The sequence below is a fragment of the Manis javanica genome, chromosome 3, assembly GCF_040802235.1.
Source record: "Manis javanica isolate MJ-LG chromosome 3, MJ_LKY, whole genome shotgun sequence".
Taxonomy (NCBI): Eukaryota; Metazoa; Chordata; class Mammalia; order Pholidota; family Manidae; genus Manis; species Manis javanica.
In genome coordinates this window covers 39915339-39933633 of record NC_133158.1, presented here as the reverse complement: position 1 = coordinate 39933633, position 18295 = coordinate 39915339, and the positions used below count along the sequence as shown (strand labels likewise).

Here is an 18295-nt window from a genome sequence, read left to right as displayed (position 1 = left end):
GTAATTAGATGAGGTCAGAACGGAGTAGGGTGGGCCTGATCCAAATGACTGCATCCTTATGAGAAGAGGAGACATAGGCAGGGAGAAGGCAGCCGTGTAGATAGAGGCAGAGACTGGAATGCTGTGTTAATGAGGTAGCCGACATCAGGAAGCGCTGGCCGCCTGGAGCTGGGGAAGAGACCTGGAAAGGCCCCTCCTCCTCAGCCCTCGTCTTAGGCGCCCAGCCTCCAGACTGAGGAACAATAGACCTCTGTTGTTTGAGTCGCCTAGTCTGTGGCCCTTTGCAGGGCAACAGGACACTCACATACCTGCGGGGACCACATTCCACCTAAGCCGATGTGCAGGGGCAGATGTGGCACGAGCACGGAGTCCGAGGAGGCAGACCTGGATCTCCTGCAGGGTCCCACCTGGGGCATCCGCTCCAGAGAGAGACGTGAAGAGACAGCATGTGGGGCCCTGTGGACGCCCACCAGGCAGCCTAAGGGTGCTTCTGGCTGTGACCTGTCCCAGGTGTCCCAGGATGGTTCCAGAATGTTTGGGAAGGTGGACAGCTCTGCACAGGTGGGGTGGCTGAGAGAGGCTTACTCTGGTGTGAGGGGTGGAAAGAGGCTGCAGTGGCTCTGAGGCTTCTCTTGGAGCCCCTTGGAAGGCCCTGGGGTGGGGGCTAGATCATGCATATTCACTACGGCTCAAGCGTTGATCTGCTGTCAGTGTCCACCACTTGGCTCTCTCTTGTGAGACCAAGATCTGTACAGGCACTTGACGGCCATCCCCCAGGACACTGGACTGAGCCTGAGACCAGCGTCCCTTTGGAGGAACAGAAGCGGCCGTGCCCAGGACAGTGAGCTGTGAAGGGGCCTGAGGATGCCGTGCTGGGCCAGCTGGCCCCTGCCAGCATTGGCGCTTCGACTTCCCGCTCGAGGCAAAGAAGGGCAGGCATGGTGTGGCTGGCTTGGGGGCTGCCAAACCCTCCTGCATGTTCCCAGTCCTGGCACCCAGTCCCCTGGGAGGGACTTTTCTGCTGTGATGGCCTGGAACCAGGGGCATCCCCCTGGGGGGGTGTTGGAAGCACCATGGCCCAGGTGCTGCTGGCTCTCTCCTCAGACCACTTCAGATGCCAGCGGCAGCAGCCAAGGTCACTCTGGGGCTCCTCTGGCTGGCCCCCCACTTCCAGACAGCCCCTCACTGCCTGGTGCCATGCCTCCCCACTGCCCTCCAACACCCCCTGCCTGCTAGCCCTGCTCCCCAGGCTGTCCGCCCAGGTTCCTCTCACTGCACCCCCTGTCCCGCCCCACCCTCTTCTCTAGCCACCCCAGCAGAGCCAGCTCACTTCCCTCAGGTCCTAGCTACTCTCTGACCCCCCTAAGTACCATCCAGCCCACCCCCGCCCAGCCATCAGCCTGGATGACAGTGACGAGGAGATGAGGGTGAGCTGGGCAGTGGTGCCTGGCGAGGGCAAGGCCACCTCTCCTCCCTTATGGGGGGCTGGGGAAAACCGCACGCTGTGCTCACGTCTGACACCAACAGCATGGTTTCCACATGCAGCAGCTCTGGCACTACCTGCTCTGGGCTGCTAGCGCAGACACCACCAGGAAAGCTCAGTGCCTTGAGGCGGTCCCCACCTCAGACACCAGTTGCCAGTTGTGTCCCCAGGTCACTCACAGTTCTGTCAGATTTGGCCACAGATCAGAGGCTGCCATGAACCCCTCTATAGTTTCAATAATTTGCTAGAATGACTCATGGAATTCAAGAAAGTACTTTACTTACCATTACTGGATTTAGAAAGGACATGCCAAAGAAGACAGATGGACAGCCAGATAAGGGGTCTCCCAGTGCGGGAGCTTCTGTCCCCAAGGGGCTGGGGTGCACCTGCACCCCCTGCAGGTGGATGCCCTCAACAACCCAGACACTTTCTGAATTCGTTCACTTAGGATGTTGATGGAGGCCTCACTACATAGTCACGATTGATTAAATCACTGGCCACTGATGACTGACTCAACCTCCAGGCACTCTCCCCTCCTGGAGGCAGGGGGTGGTCTGTCTGGTACCAGCCCCATCCTGATGGAGTCACCTCATTAGCATGAACTCATTGGCATGATCATCCCCAGACTGAGGACCCCTCTTTGCCCAGCTTGGCTTGGGCATCTGAACTTCTTAGGGTAGTTCCTGCTGGGTCCTTCCATCTGGTCCTCGGAAAGATCAAAGCTAGTCACTTTCGCTGGTTATTTTACTTTTTGAAGTTTGAATGGAGTTTACAAATTCTGGCCACCACAGCCTCCAGCAACAACGGTGGTGTTTGGTGGGGCCCCAGCTAACCTCCAGAGACCGCATGCTCCCAGCCAAAGCAACCACCCACCCATGGGGGCAGTTTAAAATGCCAAACACTCGGACTGTCACAGCATTTTCCACAGCCCTATTGACATGGAGATGACACACAATGAAGCATACATAAAGTGGACAGTCTGGTGTGGTTTGACATTGGTGCACTGGGGCCCACACAGTGAACAGCCCACTGTGCCTGGCCAGCTTCCCGCGTGTTCTATTATCTGTATTCCCCAGCCGTGCCCACCCACACCCACAGGGACCCACCGGGGGCTACACAGGTCGGTTTGCACAGAAACGGAGTCACACCGGCTGCACTTGTAGTCCACATCTTTCACCCAGTATGGCATTCTGGTACCCCCTGCGTTGTGGCAGGTTCAGTAATTAATTCCATCTTATTGCTGAGTGGCGTTCCATCGTAGGGAAATTCCAGGGTGTTTATCTCTCGCCTCCTGATGGAGGTTTTGTTTCCAGTTTGGAGTGATCACAAATAAAGCTGCCATGTGATTTGGGTGCAGGTTTTTGCATGAGTGTGTGCTCCCAACCTCTCCTGGGCTGGGGTATTGGGGTATCTGGGTCACGGGGCAAGCATGTGTTCAACCTTTTAAGAAACTGCCAAGTGGTTTCAAAGTGGTTGTTCCACTTTATACAGACAGTCCCCAACTTATGATGGCACGAAAGCCACACATGCTCACTAGAACCCAGACTTGGAACTCTGAATGTGGGTCTCCTCCCAGGCTAGTGATATGTGATCCCATCCTCTCCCCTGAGGCTGGGTGACAGCGAGCCTGGCTCCCCATCATCACGTGATCACAATGGTCAACCCCCGAATCGCTGACAGCAGTTTGATTTTCACTCGGTATAGGATTCAATCAATCACAGGGGACAGTCAACCGTACATTAACTTGGCTTTGTGTCAGATGACCTTGCCTAACTGTAGACCGAGGGGTGTGTTCTGCGCACACGAAGGTGGGCTGGGCTGACTGTGATGTGCCGGCGGTGAGTGCAGTGAATGCTGTGGCAGCTCAGGGTATGTTCATCCTGCAGCAGGTTTGGATGCAGCCCCCACCGTGAGTGGAGGAGGACGTGTGTCCAGGACTAGTGGGGAGATTCTGGACCATGCGGACCCCCACCAGCACTCAGCGGGCGCCAGCTCTTGGGCATGCTGGTGGGCATGCGGGGCTCTCCCAGTCTTAGTTTGCATCCTTCTCATGAAGTGATGGCAATGCTGAGCACCGCCCGCCCTGTCGGCTCCACTGCCATCTCTGTGCTGGTGCTCACCCGTGCCACCTGGTCTTCTCCAGAGCCCTGGTGGAGGAATTCCTCTGTTTCCATTTTTATGGATGAGGAGATTCAGGCACAGAGAAGTTAAGAAACTCCCAAGTCACAGAGCTGGTGAGTCCCACCGTCAGGGCAGAAACTAGGCTGTGGTCCCTGAGAAGAGAGCCCACGCCTCCGGGCAGCTGTCCCACAGCCTCGGTGCCTCTGCTCAGCAGCAGCTCACAGGGGCCCGGCAGCATCTGCACTTTGCTATCAGGCTTTACTACCCCAGGAGCGGGGCCTGCCTGCCGCCCCAGAAGCTGCTGGCCACCCATCCTCACCAGACAGATGCGACATCTGCGCTGTCCGTGGGGGCCAGGGCCCCGTCCCACACAGGGACTCTGCACCGGAGAAGGCCCTGGGACCACCTGGGGGGGCCTCCAAGGGGAGGGAGAGGAGACAGGGCCCCAGCCAAGTGCTGCCCGCGGGTTTACCCTCCCGCCAGGGCTTCGCTGCGGGAAGGGAATGGGCCCACTGCTGACTGTGGCCAAACCCTCAAAGAGAGAAGTGCAAATGGGCCGGAGGGTGAGGCATTCAGATGCGAGGCTGAGCTGCAGAGTGGCTACCGTGGCCCCCGCACCTGGCTGGCACATGCTGCCCGGTTATCATTCACTGCCTGGAGCTGTCTGCCAGCCAGCCGGGCCCCAGGAGCGGGATGAGTCAGCACCAGTTCTCGTGACCCTGGGCATGTCCTTCTCCACACCCACACTGCCTCTGAGACCAGACTGTGGTCCACGGGGGTGTGGACAGTGGCTGAGCAGGCCTCTGCCAAGGGAGGGCTTGCTGGAAGAGCAGGAGAGAGGCCCCGGGAGAGGTCGCTATGCAGCCCACGTGTCTGCACTAAGAGACGGTGCAGGAACGTGGTGATACCCATCTCTGCAATAAAACTCTCAACAAGACGGTGCTTCTGGAAGTCTCTGAGAGCTTCTGGAGAGTGGCACTTTGAAATGTGTGCATGACAGGGAACACACAGTAACACCAACACAAAGCAGGTTCCTACTCATATATCCAGGCAACCAGCACACATTTCAAACATGAGAGATCTTGGACTGAACAACCATCCAGGAGCTTTCCCAGAACGTATGACTCAGGAGTGGAATCCAGGCAATGCAAGTGTGTGAGAAGAAGCAATGGAGAGAAGGCAGGAATGACCTCCCTGCCGTAGGACAGCCGAGAAAGGCCGGCACGCGGAAGGGGACGGGGGGTTGCACACTCAGGTCAGGATGGGAATAAGATGCTAGAGGGAGGGAGAGGGGGCTCCATGGATGAGACCTGGGGACCCAGAACAAGAACCTTGCGAAGAGGGGAGGGAGGACATTCAGGCACAGGGAGCAGCATGAGCAAAGGCTCAGCGTAGGAGGGAGCAAGGTGAGAACAGGGAGTGGAAGCAGGCGAGGTTCACACTGCTGCTGGAGAGGGAGGCCAGGCAAGGCAGTCGCGGTCTGCAGGCCATGGCATCGAGCTGTGAGGGTGACACCGGCTCTTCAACAGCATTGAAATTGTCCCTTTAGCTGCAGGGTGGACGGCAGGTTGGGCTAGGGAAGACGACTTGGAGCAGATTTATGACCACTCTAATTTAGACTAGAGTAGTAGTGGTAGTGACTGAGATGCAGGTGGATTCAGGAGAAGCCTAGTAGACAAAATTAAAAGGACTGAGGGGGAATGACACAGAGACCTCCACATAACTGGCCTGGATGGGGCTCCCACCCCCCAAGAGGGGAGGCACTGAAAGGGTGATATTCTGGAAAAAGAGCTGCGTTCAGACTGGGACATGCTGAGGATCACAGCCTGGGCAGTGGGCATGGGGTTCTGAGCCCATCCACCCGAGTCCTCTCTGTGCTCTCACCAGGCACAGGGTCTTGGGTGTGTTACTTGCCCTCCCTGAGTCCCGTTCTGAAATGGTGTCATTATACCCCTAATTCCCTCTCCGGCATTGGCCTCCACTTCCCAGGATGAGGAGGTCTAGTGACTGTCTCCCTGGGCCGGCACCAGGTGCAGGAGGCAAATGCTGCTGTTGCTGCTGTTTCATGGATGGGGATTGTGAGCACAAGAGCTCACTGAGATCCTTGCTGCAAAGTGAGCATGGCTCTGCTGGCTCAGGGGGCTTTATGGGAACTGTGATCCAGGACCAGGAGGGGGGCAGGGGAGGAGGGAGGGCCATGGCAGGATGCTATGGCCAGCTGTGCCAGTGGGTGCTGAGTCCTCTCCCAAAGGTCAGAAGCCATTCTATTAACCTTAGGTTTTAATGTTCCGAGGACAAGGTGGAGCTTCACATTCATTGAGGCTTTATAATCTCTTGATAGAGATTTACCATTTTAATCAAGTTGTTTGCATGTCTTACTAAGTTCACTTCTGGGCATTTTATGTGTTTTGTTGCTATTTTGAAGGTATTTTCCATCAAATTAAAATTTATTATTGTTGACGTATGAGAAAACTTTTTTTAAAGTTTAACTTGTCTATGACCACTATTCTCAACATTTATTTATTCTAATGCCTTTGTAGTATTGTGGCTGATTTCTCTTGGAATTCAATGGACAATGATGTCATCTACAAATACTGAACTCCAGTATTTATTCTTAATTTCTTTCCTTGCCCTATCACATAGTCTGGAATCTCAAGAAGAGTTAAATATTTATTCTTATCAAATTTTTATCATTTTCTTTTTGCTGATTTTTGAAAGGAATTATAGTATTTCACATTAATTTTAGGTATCTGGAAGATAACCTTTAACAAGTTAAGAAAGTATGTTTGCCCATAGCATGAGTCTTTATCAAGTGTTACATTTTATTTAACATTTTAGAATTTGTTTTCATAGTCACATGGCTTTTGCCTTTTGACTCACTAGAGCAGACTGTCCTAGTATGGATGTCCTGATGTGGATCCATCCTTATATTCCTGATATAAGATAATGTTTAGGAGATGCACAGATGGATTTGATTTTGGTTCTATGATAACCATTTGATAAGGTTCTGTGCCTCTGTATTTATCAAGGTAATAAATCTTCAGCTTGTGGGTGCACAAATGTGCACCATCTTTGTCTGATATAATTCTGGAGGGTATGCCCATCATATGTAATGAATTGGAAAATGTCCCAATATTTTATCATCCATAATAATGACTTTCAACATTCATGACATTAAACAGTGAGAACTTTGTGTGCATGGAATCATAGAATATCTACTCTTGTGTCTGGCTTCCTCTATTCAATAGTAATATTTGTGGGAATCACACATGTTTTTACTACTCTTCATCACTGCTGAATACTAGCTCATTGTGTTAATTTAATACAACTGGTTTTTCCATTCTGCTGTTGATGGACATTTGGATTGTTTCCAGTTTTGCTACTATGAATGCTGCTGCTGTTACATTCTTGTCCACATCTGTTAGGGAACATACAAAACATATCTGTTGGGCATCTTCTCAGGAGAGGAATCATGGGTCAGGGTATGTGTTTACTAGATATGGCTAGTTTTCCAAAGTGATTGACCGGTTTACAATGCTCCCAGCAGTGTGTGAACATTCAACCACTCCACATCCTCTCTGAAACTTGGTATTGTCTGTCTTGTCCTGTTTAGCCAGTTGTGAAAAGGATTAGCATGAGCCTTTATTATCACTATGGATGGGTTTTATGCTGGTTTTATCTTCTAACTCTGTTCCCCTGGAAATCTGATAAAGGTGGAACATTACCCAGGAATGATGCTGATGATAACAATGGCCCTGAGTGGCTCACTGCACCTTGGCCAGCAGGTCCGTGCATGCTCTAGAAACACCTGGTGGGCATGCCGCAGATTTGAGCTTCCCTCAGACCGTAACCTGTAACAGGGCATATTTCTTGCTGGACTTTGTCCCAATCCCTCTTGAGCTGTGTTTGGCACATGGGGCTTTAAAACCAGGGTGACTTCACCCATCCTCATGGTCTTGCTCTCTCACATCTGATATGTCCCTTAGTAGGAGAGGGCACATGGAAGACTAGCACCTGTGCTGCAAATCCACTCACCATGTGCACATGGGTCTGTTTCTTGACACTCCGGCCGGTGCTGTCAGGCCGTGTCACTACCCCTTTGCCAATACTGCCTTGCTCGGATCGCTGTGGCTTGACAGTAAATGACTGAAATCAATGAGGGCACATTTTCCTACTTGGTTTTCTTTTCCAATATTGTTTTGCCTATTCTTGCTCCTTTGCATTTTTATATACATTTTATAATCAGATTGCTAATATTACTGAAAATTCTGCTGGAATTTAGCTGGATATTATATCTATAGTTCTATTCAGAGAGAACTGACATCTCAACAATATTGAGTCTTCTGGTCTAAACACATGGTACAACTACCTTTTTATTTAGAACTACCTTAATAACTCTCAATAATATTTTACAGTTTTTAGCATACAAATCTTGCATAGATTTTATTAAATTCATTCCTAGATAGTTCATATTTTTATGCTATTATATATATATATATATATATGTTTTCAATTTCAATTGCCAATTGTTCATTGCTAGTATATAGAAATACAATCAATTATTTTTTATATTGCACTTATATCCTGCAACCTTGCTAAACCCACATTACTTCTAATAGCTGACAGGCAGATTCCTTAGGATTTTCTAGATATAACCATCTCACGTGCAAACAGGCACTTTTATTTCCTACTTTCCAACCTGCATTCCCTTTCTTTTTCTTCACTAAAGGCCTCTCTTGTCTAAGGTCTCCAGAGCAATGCTGGACGGAAACAATGGACTGACGCTTCATCTTGTTTCGCTCTTTGCCCTAAGGAGAAAGTCCTTCAACTTTTTGACATGCAGTATAGTGTTATTTATAAACTTTTGGTGGATGCTTCTTATCAGGCTGACGAGGGTCCCTTCTGTTGCCAGTTTGCTGAGATCTTTAGAATGAATGGGTGTTTGACTTTGTCATGTTGGTTTTCTGCGTTGAGGGAGAGGACCCTGTGACCTCTCTCCATTGTCCTATTAACTACCGTGAGTTACACTGGTTTTTTAATGTTAAACCAAGCTTGCATTCCTGGAATAAATCCTACCGGGTCATGAGGTACAATCCTTTTTATAGGTTACTGAGCTTGATTTGCTCACATTTTGTTAAGGATTTTTGCATATTTATTCCTGAAGGATAGTGTTTTGTAGTTTTCTTTTCTTGTAGTGTCTTTGTCTGGTTCCAGAGTAATACAAGCCTCATGAAATGAATTGGGAAGTGTTGATTCCTCTATTTTCTGAATGAATTCATGTAGGTTTGCAATGATTTCTTCAATAAATACTTTATTATATTCACCAAGGAAGCTATTTGGGCTGCAGTTTTCTTCTTAGGATGGTTTTTAGTAATGAGTTTAATTTCTTCACCAAATACAGAGCTATTTAGATTTCTTAAATTTCTTCTTGCATCAGTGTGGATAATCTGTGTCTTTCAAGGAATTTGTGTATTTCATCTGAGCTGTAGAATATATTAGCACAGAATTAAATTGTTTGCAATATTCCTTTATTCGCTTTCGGGTCTGTAGTAACGTCCACTCTTCATTCTTGATACTGGTAATTTACATCAGCACTCTTTTCTTGATCAGTCCAGAGTTTTTAAAAACAAAAGGAAACAAAAAACAGCCTGCTTTGGGTTTCAATGATTTTTATTTCATTGGTTCTGTCCTGTCCTGATCTGCATTATTTCCTTTCTGCTTCACTGGCTCTTTATTCCCCCTAGTTCTGGTGGATGGAAGCTGGCATCATTTTTGAGATCTTTCTCCTTTTCAAATATGGGTATTTCATGCCATGAATGTTCCACTAAACATTGCATTTGCAATATAAATCTTAAATTCATCAGAGTTTACCTTCCAAAAGTATTAGATGACTTCATAAGCAGTGTGAGGACTTACAGCAATGTTTTCCCAATCCTCTCCCATCCTTCCTAGTGTTACTATCATACATTTTACTTTTTGCCTGCTAGCCACATAAACGATGTTATCATTTTTCCTTTAGATAGCAGCTATCACTTAGAGCAATTAAAAATAAAGGGAAAAGAGAATTTTACCTTCATTTTTTGTGATGATCCTGTCGGCAGATACCATATTCTTTCTGACTGATGAAGGTCACTCATCATCTCTTGTAAAGTAGGCATGCCAACAAAAAATTCCTGTGGTTCTTGTTTGTGTGAGGTCGCCTGTTTTCCACTTGATTTTTAAATGATATTTTCACTGGTATAGAATTCTGAATCAGCCCTTGTTTCTTTCACGACTATATTGTTATCTGGCTGGCATGGTTTCTGAAGAGGATTCTGCTGTCATCATTATCTGTTTCTCTGCATGTATCTGGGTTCATTCTGGCTGCCTTAGAGATTTGTTTTCTGTCTTTTTTCCCCAACGGTTTGAGCATGTTATGCATATGGGGCTTTTGTTTCCTATTGTTGCTTTTACATTTTCTTGGGCACTTATCCTGATGTGTGATCCCTTATTTATGGTTTGGTATCTGTTATTAACTTTGGAAAATTTTCAGCCACCTTTCTTCAGATGTGTCCCCTGCCTCTCACTCTTCCCTTCTGTGAATCTAGCTGTGCACTCGTTAGACTGATGCTATAACATCTCTCCAACGCACAGCTCTATTTTCCCTCCCTTTCTTCTTTCTCCTGGTGCCTTGACATGGGTAATTTCTGGAGAGAGGCTTCCAAGCCCCCAGTCCTGTCCTCAGCTCAGCCGGGCTGCCTGTGAGCCGCTGAACCTGCTCTTCACCCTCTCCCGGGTGTTTCAGCTGGAGCGTCCCCACGCCACTCTTTCTCACAGTTTCTGTCTCTTTTTGGGGTGGTATATTATTTTAAGCAAAGAACTGAAAGCAACCTGAGTCCCATTAATGGTGGGATCACTAAGTATGCTTTTTTCTATGCCATGGAATACATTGCCATCGTTTAAGTGAAGTTATATATAGTGACATGAAATGAGGTACAAGATATATTGTTAACAAAGCAAATGTTAGACTGTGGGTATTATCTCATGTATGTCTTTAAAATGTCTCAAAAAAACTTTCTACATCTCTAGTGTAACACATATCTTTAAAATGCATTTTTTTAAAACCCAGCAGGAGGGTGAGAACAAGAACTGTGCTTGGCAGGAGACTAAGCTGGGGAGGTAGGTCCAGTACACAGTCAGTCTTTTTGGTAACATTTGGGTTTTCTGCAGTGTGTTTTAGTCCTGTTAGTTGTCTATCATCAAGTGGCTCATGCTTTGAGGGGAGCAGGAACAGGGAGGGGTGCCAGGTAAGGAGGCTGGAGGCTGCGGCGGGTGCACACTGTCCCTCTCCAGCGGTGATGTATGGGGCCCTGGTGGCCAGGTGCACCTTGAAATGCCTGTGTCAGCTCTGTTACCGGCCTGCGCTCCCTGCTCCATCCTGCTCGGGAGTGAACCAAGCAGAGAAGCCACCAGAGGCCTGATTCAAGGGGAGGGAAGTGAAGGCCGTGAGCAAATTAAGGAATGAGCATGTCAAATAATGGCAGGAAAACACCAGCGTGAGGTGGCGGCAGAGCTGGTGGCCAGTGTGGACTCTGAGCTTGCAGTCCAGCTGGCATGGAGCAAAAAGTGCTGCAGATGGGAATGGGCACGGGGTGCGGCATGAGAGCCCACGGCCACGGCTGGGTGGGGCAGGGCTGGTCGAGGTTGGAGAGGTTCCCATCTGATCTCGAGTGTGAGCGGACCCAGGTTGTGTGTGTGTGTGTGTGTGCAAGTGCCTGTGGCATTGGGGTTGTGCACGGGGTCGGGGATCATTCTGGATACGAGCACGAGTGGGGTCAGCTTGTCCCAATGAGGCTGCGAGGCACCATCTGTCTGTCCGTATATCAGGGAGAGAAGGGAGCAGGGGCAGGGTGGTGCCGTCCGTGGTGGAGGCTGGCAGGCTGGCAGGACATGGGAGGGCACAAGGGCCCCCTGGACCCCTTCCTTCCATGCAGTGTGTTGGCAACACTGTGCAAAATACAGAGGGCAGTGTGCTTCCCCTGTGGCACACCTCAGCGCAATCTCCAGGGGGGCACGCGGTCCTGAGACCCAGGACATTCCAGTTGTCCAATGGCGCACTTGAGGATGTGAGGTCCTCTCCTCCTCCCCCGTGACTCAGCCTGAGCGGAGGCATTTACTTGCAGCCATGAAATGGGGAAATGGCACACTTTACAGTTAACATGTTTGCTGTAAGACCTTTGACATGTGGAAAAGGGTAAACCGAAGACCCCAGCTCTCCTCTAAGTATGGCTCAGAGCAAGACCTTGTCACTGCAGGGTAGGGTGCCCTCCTGCCTGGCCACCTCATACCACAGCCCCAAACCACGTGGCTTTCGCTGATTGAATTAGATTTTGTCATGGGGGCATAATATTCCCTTTCCTAGATGTCTCATCATTCACTTGCTGTTTCCAAATCTTGCAGGAGAAATCACCCTATGAACAACTGGTCTCGTCAGCTGCCCTGCCCCAGGGCCCAGAGCTCAGCTGGTCAGGGGCTGGGGTCCAGCACAGTCACCATCTCTGGTGAGGTGGAGCGGGAAGGGCTAAGATCTGCAGATACGTAAGGTCTTTCATTTGGCAGGTGTTTATGGAACATCTAGCATCTCCTCAGGAGCTCGGGTGCAAACACAGAAAAGTTAAGGCCCCATATGTGCTGTAGGAGCGCAGGCAGGAGACTGGCAGCACAGGCAGCAGCAAGGACCACCTTTCTTCGTCAGCCATAAGAGACAGGGGGGAGTCCTGGGGGTGACACAGTCCGACAGAGACCAGACTGTGGGGCCACGCACCGTCACAGCCAGAGTGCGGAGCAGCAGGCTGTGTCTCAGGCCCGGTGGACCCTGGGATTGGAGGCCAGGAACTGAGGGGTGTGTCTGGCAGAGACATCACACCCTCTGTGGGCTCACAGCCTGCCCCACCCACGTGCAGCTCCCTCCCTCCCTCCCTCCCTGATGAAACAAGACTTTTCCAGCACTCTGCAAGCTCAGTGGTGCCTCCTTGGATGTAGGGGGAAGGGACAGCCTGGGCAGAAGTCGGATGTCCTGCTTTCCACATCCCTGGCCTTGTTTGGCTCACCCGGTCCGGAAGTGGGGTGGGGGTTGGGGTCCTGCTCCGTCTGCCCCTCCCCTCCCTGCACAAACCTACAGTCCCCAGCGCAGGAGTGGCTGGCAACGCCCCAGGAGGGTGCAGGCCCCAGACTTGAGGGAATCCACTGCAGTTCTGGAAAACCCTGTCAATTTAAAACCAAACCCAACTGAAAACAGCAAAATGATAACCACCCCAGTGTTCAGTGTGAGGGTTTGCAGAGCCTCGGTTTCCGGCCCTGGGCAGACCTGTGATCAAGCACTGGGCCAGCACTCTGCAGGTCACGGCTGCATCCTTCTCTGTGGGACCCCAACTCCTTTTTGTGGGAAAGAGCCCGCAGGTCCCCCATTGCTACCCTTTCTCCCTTTGGAAAGAAGCAGCCCGCAGCCTCCAAGCAATGCAAGAACAGCCAGAAGCCAAGGCTGTGGGGGGAAGGGTTCAGGCCCGCTCCAGTGTTCTGTCTTTAAACTCCCCGGTGGCCCCCGCTGTGCCCCCACAAACATGCTGAGAGCCCCAGAGCCTCATCGCACACATGGGAGGCCCTGTCTCCAGGCTCCCCTGCAGTACGCCTGCTCCCCAGCCCAGCCCTGAAGTGCCCACTGGCTGCCCACAGGTGCCCCGCTGCTAACGCTCTGGAGCCTCCCACCACAACCAACACACTGGACTTTGGGATGAGGTGGTTTGCGTCCGCCCACCTGGGGGTGCCGAGCACAGCTCCCACTGAATGGGGTCTTTGTGGCCCAGAGTGGGGAAGACCCACCGTGCATTAGCTGAGGGTGATTTGGGGTCTCGTGCTTCTAGCTGCATGTCCGTGCTTTCTGTGTTTCCTACAAAGATCACATGTTAAGTGTGTACATAAAAGAAAGCATAAAACCCTAATAGGAAAAGGACTTGAATGCCACGGCAGCTTAGAGACACACAGCGACAACTACATGGGGAGCCATCACGCAGGACAGAGGCGGTGACCCGCAGGCCCCGTGGGGAGAGGCAGGGACCCGGGCTGTCCCCGGTTGCAGCCGCTCCTTCCTGGAGCTGCAGACAGGCCCGGGCCTGCGCCAGTCGCACCGTGGAGGGTTGTCCTCTGAGGCTTTTGATCAGGTGGAAGCAGGATGGGCCTGGAGGGCAGGTGAGACCAAAATAGTCCCTGCGCCTCAGCTTCCTAGTGCCCAGACAGACAGACTGGCTGACAGGCACAGGACAGATGGGCCACGATGCCATGGGGACTTAGGACATGCCTACTGTACACGGGAACACACTGCACACGCATAGGCGATGTGCACATGCACACACGTGCAGGAACACAGTACACACACACCAATACACAATGAATACAGACTCACCCACCCTCAAATGCCTACCAGACACGTGCACACCCCCCACTCCTCCATCCACATGGGAAATAAAGTTTTGCAAAAGATCATATGCTACCCTCTTCCACACTATGCTGTCCACTCCTTTTAGAAAATGTGGGTCACAACCCTGTGACTGATTTCTCTCCTTGCTGGGACCACACGGGCCCTTTCCAGCCAACCCGGAGGGCTCCAGGCTCCAAGGCGTGGGGCAGGGGGACCGGCAAGGAGAGATGGGGCAGGCAGGGCCTGGGGTCTAGGGCGATGCGAACCTTTGAAGAGTGAAGTGGGCAGGGTAGGGTTGGGGACAGCACACCAGGAGCAGAGACCCAGCAGCCTCTTTGCTGCAGCAGGAGAACCGGTAGGGCAGGAGGGCTGAGGGCCCTGCTGGGAGGGCCCAGGCAGAGCATGCCAGCCACCAGTGGGTGGTGGTGGTAGACAGGGCAGGGGTAGGAGCATTTCTGAGATGCGTGGGGGGACTGGCACAAGGCTGCCCTGCAGGGTCAGTGTGGACGCATTGGTGTGCAGGGCACAGGCTTAGACGAGGCCTGGGGCTTGGTCTGCAGGCCAGGAGGGGCTCAAGTTCCATGGTGTGGTGAGGCTGTCCCTCCAGGTGGATGTGCTGGGTATGGGGACAGCGTGCAGGCTCAGAGTCTGGCCCACAGGGGCGTGGGCTGCTCAGCACCCCTCCTCCCCATAGAGGTGACCCCTGGGTGGGGTTGGAAAAGGAAAATCCAGAGGGCCTGGGAGAAAGTGGCCAGGCCAAGGGCAATGGCTCTGGGCCCTGTTTTCTGCAAGCTGGGGGTTCCAGGTCCAGAGAAACTTGGTTTCGCTGCACAGCTGCATGTGTGGGGCCCGGGTAGGCCCCTTCGTTGGTCTGAGGAAAGGACCCCAGGCACAGGGTCCGGGAGGGCCAGGCTGCGGGCCTGCAGTCAGGCAGCGCTGGGGAGCGTCGGCCTGAGGAAGTGGGAACGCAAACTGGACACGCGAGCTGCTCTTCTCACTGCCTTCCCGCCCCTTTGTACAGTGGGGACTGGCCCCGCAGAGGCGCGGCTGGGTCACCGGAGACTTCGTGGGGCGCAGGGCCCACCCACGGGAGCGGCCGTGGGAGGTGGCCGGAGGCGCCTGCGGGAGTGCGACCGTCTGGGCTCCCGGCCCAGGGCGGTGGCGCGGCTGGGGGACCCCACGAAGCGGCCACTGAGCCCACGAGGCAGGGCCGGACGAGTCCAGCCGCCTCCTCTTCCATCCGCTACTCCCTGGAGGGGAAAGTCTTTGTTCAGAACGCCCGCCTCCCCGCTGCGCCCACCCGGCTGGGGCCTGAGGACCGATGCCCTGGGGCCGCAAGGACACCTCCCGATAACCGCCGGGCTGGACTCCGCGCCGCCGGACCTTGCCCGAGGGAGCAGCCGGAGCCCACGGGCCGCATGGGGTGGACGGAAACAGCCCGGCTCCCGCGCGGGGGTGCTAGGGCCCGGTTCCGGTCCGCGCCCCGGCCGGCGCCGGGTTTGTCCTGGGGCTGCTCGCCGCCCCTGCGCATCCGACCCTGTGCCCGCCCCTCAGCCCGCCCCGGCCGGCCCCCGGCCGCCCCTGTGCCCGCCCCCGGCCGCCCACCGCCCCGCCCCTGCCCGGACCCTGTTCGTCCCTGGCGGCCGGAACGCGGCGGGCCGAGCGGGCGCACCGCGGCGGAGGGCGCAGCATCCGCGGCGCAGACGGTCCGGCCTGCCGAGCATGGCGCCGAGGTGCGGGCTGCGCGGGGCCGCGGGGTCGCGCGGGCGGGCGGGCGGGAGGGCGGCACGCGGCGCCCTGACCTGTGGCCTCTCGCTCTCAGGTGGCCCCGGCTGCGGCCGCGGCGGCAGCGCCTCCTGGACGTGCTCGCGCCCCTGGCCCTGCTGCTCGGAGTCGGCGCGGCCTCCGCGGAGCCAGGTAAGAGCCGGCGGGGTCGCCGACGTTGGCGCCCCAGGCCCGCCCCTCGCGGCCGCGTCCCCGACCCTTCTCCGCTTCGGCCCCGGGCACTGCCCCGGCCCTGCCCGCGCACGCAGGTGGCCCGAAGGTGGGGACAGGGTCGGGCCGGGGCCATGCGACCCGAGTGTCCCGCGCCGGCCATTCATTCTTCGGCGGCAGGGGTTCGCGCCACCTCGGCGCGCTGCGAACCCGAGAGCGGGCTGGGCTGGGCCGGGGGCAGGCGCGGGCGGTGCGCGCCCGGAGCCCCTCTGGTCGTGACCAAACTTGAGCGACTTCGCGGGGAAGTTGGTGCGCTCGGCGGATTGCGCTGCCGGCCGGAGGCCAGCCGGGGCCCGGGGCTCGGTCGTGCCTGCGGCCGTTCACTCGCGGTGGTTCGCAGAAGTCGGCCCTGTGTCGCCGTCACCGGCCTGGTTCCTCTGGGCGCCGGAGCGGCCGCAGCGCGTCGCCCTCCAGGCCCAGGAGGTCCGAGCGCGGGGCCCGGCCGGTCTCCGGACAGACGGTGCAGTGCGGACGCCGTCGTTTCGTGTCCAACCTGTTGAGGCAAAAGCGGCCGAGGATCCCCAGGGCCCGCCTTTGTGCGCCGCCCCGCTGCCAGGCCTCTGTCCCCGCGCCCGCCGCGGTGTCGGGTTGCGCGCGGTCCCCTTTGATGCGGCCGAGCTGCAGGAGAACAATGCTCGGGCCGCTGCTGGGGGGCACGCGCGGCCTTCCCGCGTGAACCGCAGAGTGTGCCGCGGGAACGCCGCCCATGGCGCTGAAACGTCCCTTACCCCCTGCTTCTGGGGCCCCGGCCCAGCCACGCGGCGGGGCAGGTCCTCTTCCCAGTATGCCCAACAAAGGCCGCAGGAGGTGGGGGCACGTCAGGCCCAGGGGGATCCCTGACCCAGAAGCGCCAGGGGTCTTATGACAGGTGGAAATAGAACGCTGTCCAGGACACTCCTCGCAGGCGTCCTGTCCTCCCGCTGAAGTGAAAGTAGGAGCGTGTTGACTGGTCACCTGCTCCCCACAGCTGGCCAGGAAGGAGGCACAGAACTGGAGGGGTAGAAACAATAATTTGTTTCATTATTTCCAATTGGCTTAGTCACCAGGTTAAATAGTATCACAGACATTTTTAAAAACTATCTCATAAACAGATGTGCTGAAAACACCTGTCTGTCCAGTAGCAGATAATTCCCCAGTGATTTGTGTTAACTCCAGGGGGCATTTAGGGAGCATGTTTGTCATCACAGGGGCTGTGGTCCTCTGGGTTCGTACTGATGCCCAAGGTCACTCGTGGTTGTTGATCACGGCTTCAGGGGCCGTCCTGCAGGCAACTGCACCGAGGGTGACAGTGCCCACCAGACCCAGATGCTCAGAGGCCCAGGCCGGAGCTGCAGGGCCAGGGATTTGCAAGCCTGAAGCCTCTTTGATAATCACTTGAGGAAGAGAAAAGTGAAGACCCTGGAGTGGCCAGTCCCGCTCATGGAGCTGTGTGACCGAGACAGGAGGCCAAGGGCTCTGGCCTTCGCCGTGGAGTGGGAAATAAAGTATGTCAGGGAGCTCTGCTGAGATGAGGTCGTAAGGTCTAAGCAGTGCTCCAGTGGATTCGGACTTGGTTTATTTTCTGTCTCACAGTGTGGCTGCGGTGGGGGCAGCCCCATCTGTCCTCTGGGAAGGTGGGACACCCCTTTCCCATCCAGGCCTGGGGAGTAGGCTCAACCAGAGCACAGGTTCCAGCCAAGCCCCCTTGACATAACTGCCTCCAGTAGGTGCCCTTGGAGAAGGGCTACTGTGTGCGAAATCCTGACTTAGCAGGGGCTCAAGTTCTTCAAGAAACACTTAAAGTCACCTTTTGGAATTAAAGGCTTGAGGCCCAGTTTGCTGATTTGCATATTTCTTCTGAACCAAAAATGATGCATTTTTCTATGTCTGTCTGTGTTGCACTTGACCTCCAAAGAAAAAGGCTGGCTGTTTTGTCTAAGGGTTGGTCCCTGTGATTTTGATGCTCTTGAATGGCATTTTGTGCATTTGCCCCATAGCTGGAAACCTGGCGGGGCCATGCACTGAGCAGGCTTATGACCCCGGGGTCTCAGTGCTGCCCGCAGGCCCCCTTTCCCAGGGGACGTATGTGCTTTCACGTGCCCTAAAGTGTCCATTGGACCCTAGGAGGTGTCTTTGAGTGTCAGAGCCAAGGAGGACAGCCCACTCTGGGTGGCGTTTGGAGCTGGTCTCCTTATCATCAAGTCCTTGGCTTCTCCACGTGTGACTGTGGCATCAGGCTATCAGCTGCCCCCACCCCCAGGTCT

General features: G+C 54.2%; 1 protein-coding gene across 2 annotated transcripts in view; it reads left to right on the top strand.

Moving 5' to 3' along the window:
- Positions 1–14807: 14807 nt before the first annotated feature.
- Positions 14808–18295, top strand: part of COL18A1 (collagen type XVIII alpha 1 chain) — an 89178-nt gene continuing 85690 nt past the window's right edge. For both annotated transcript variants that reach the window (XM_037004976.2, XM_073231224.1), the window contains exons 1-2: positions 14808–15790; positions 15880–15974. In XM_037004976.2, the coding sequence (XP_036860871.2) occupies positions 14823–15790; positions 15880–15974 (1063 nt within the window). In that variant the 5' untranslated portion in view covers positions 14808–14822. The remainder of the gene's footprint in view (positions 15791–15879; positions 15975–18295) is intronic.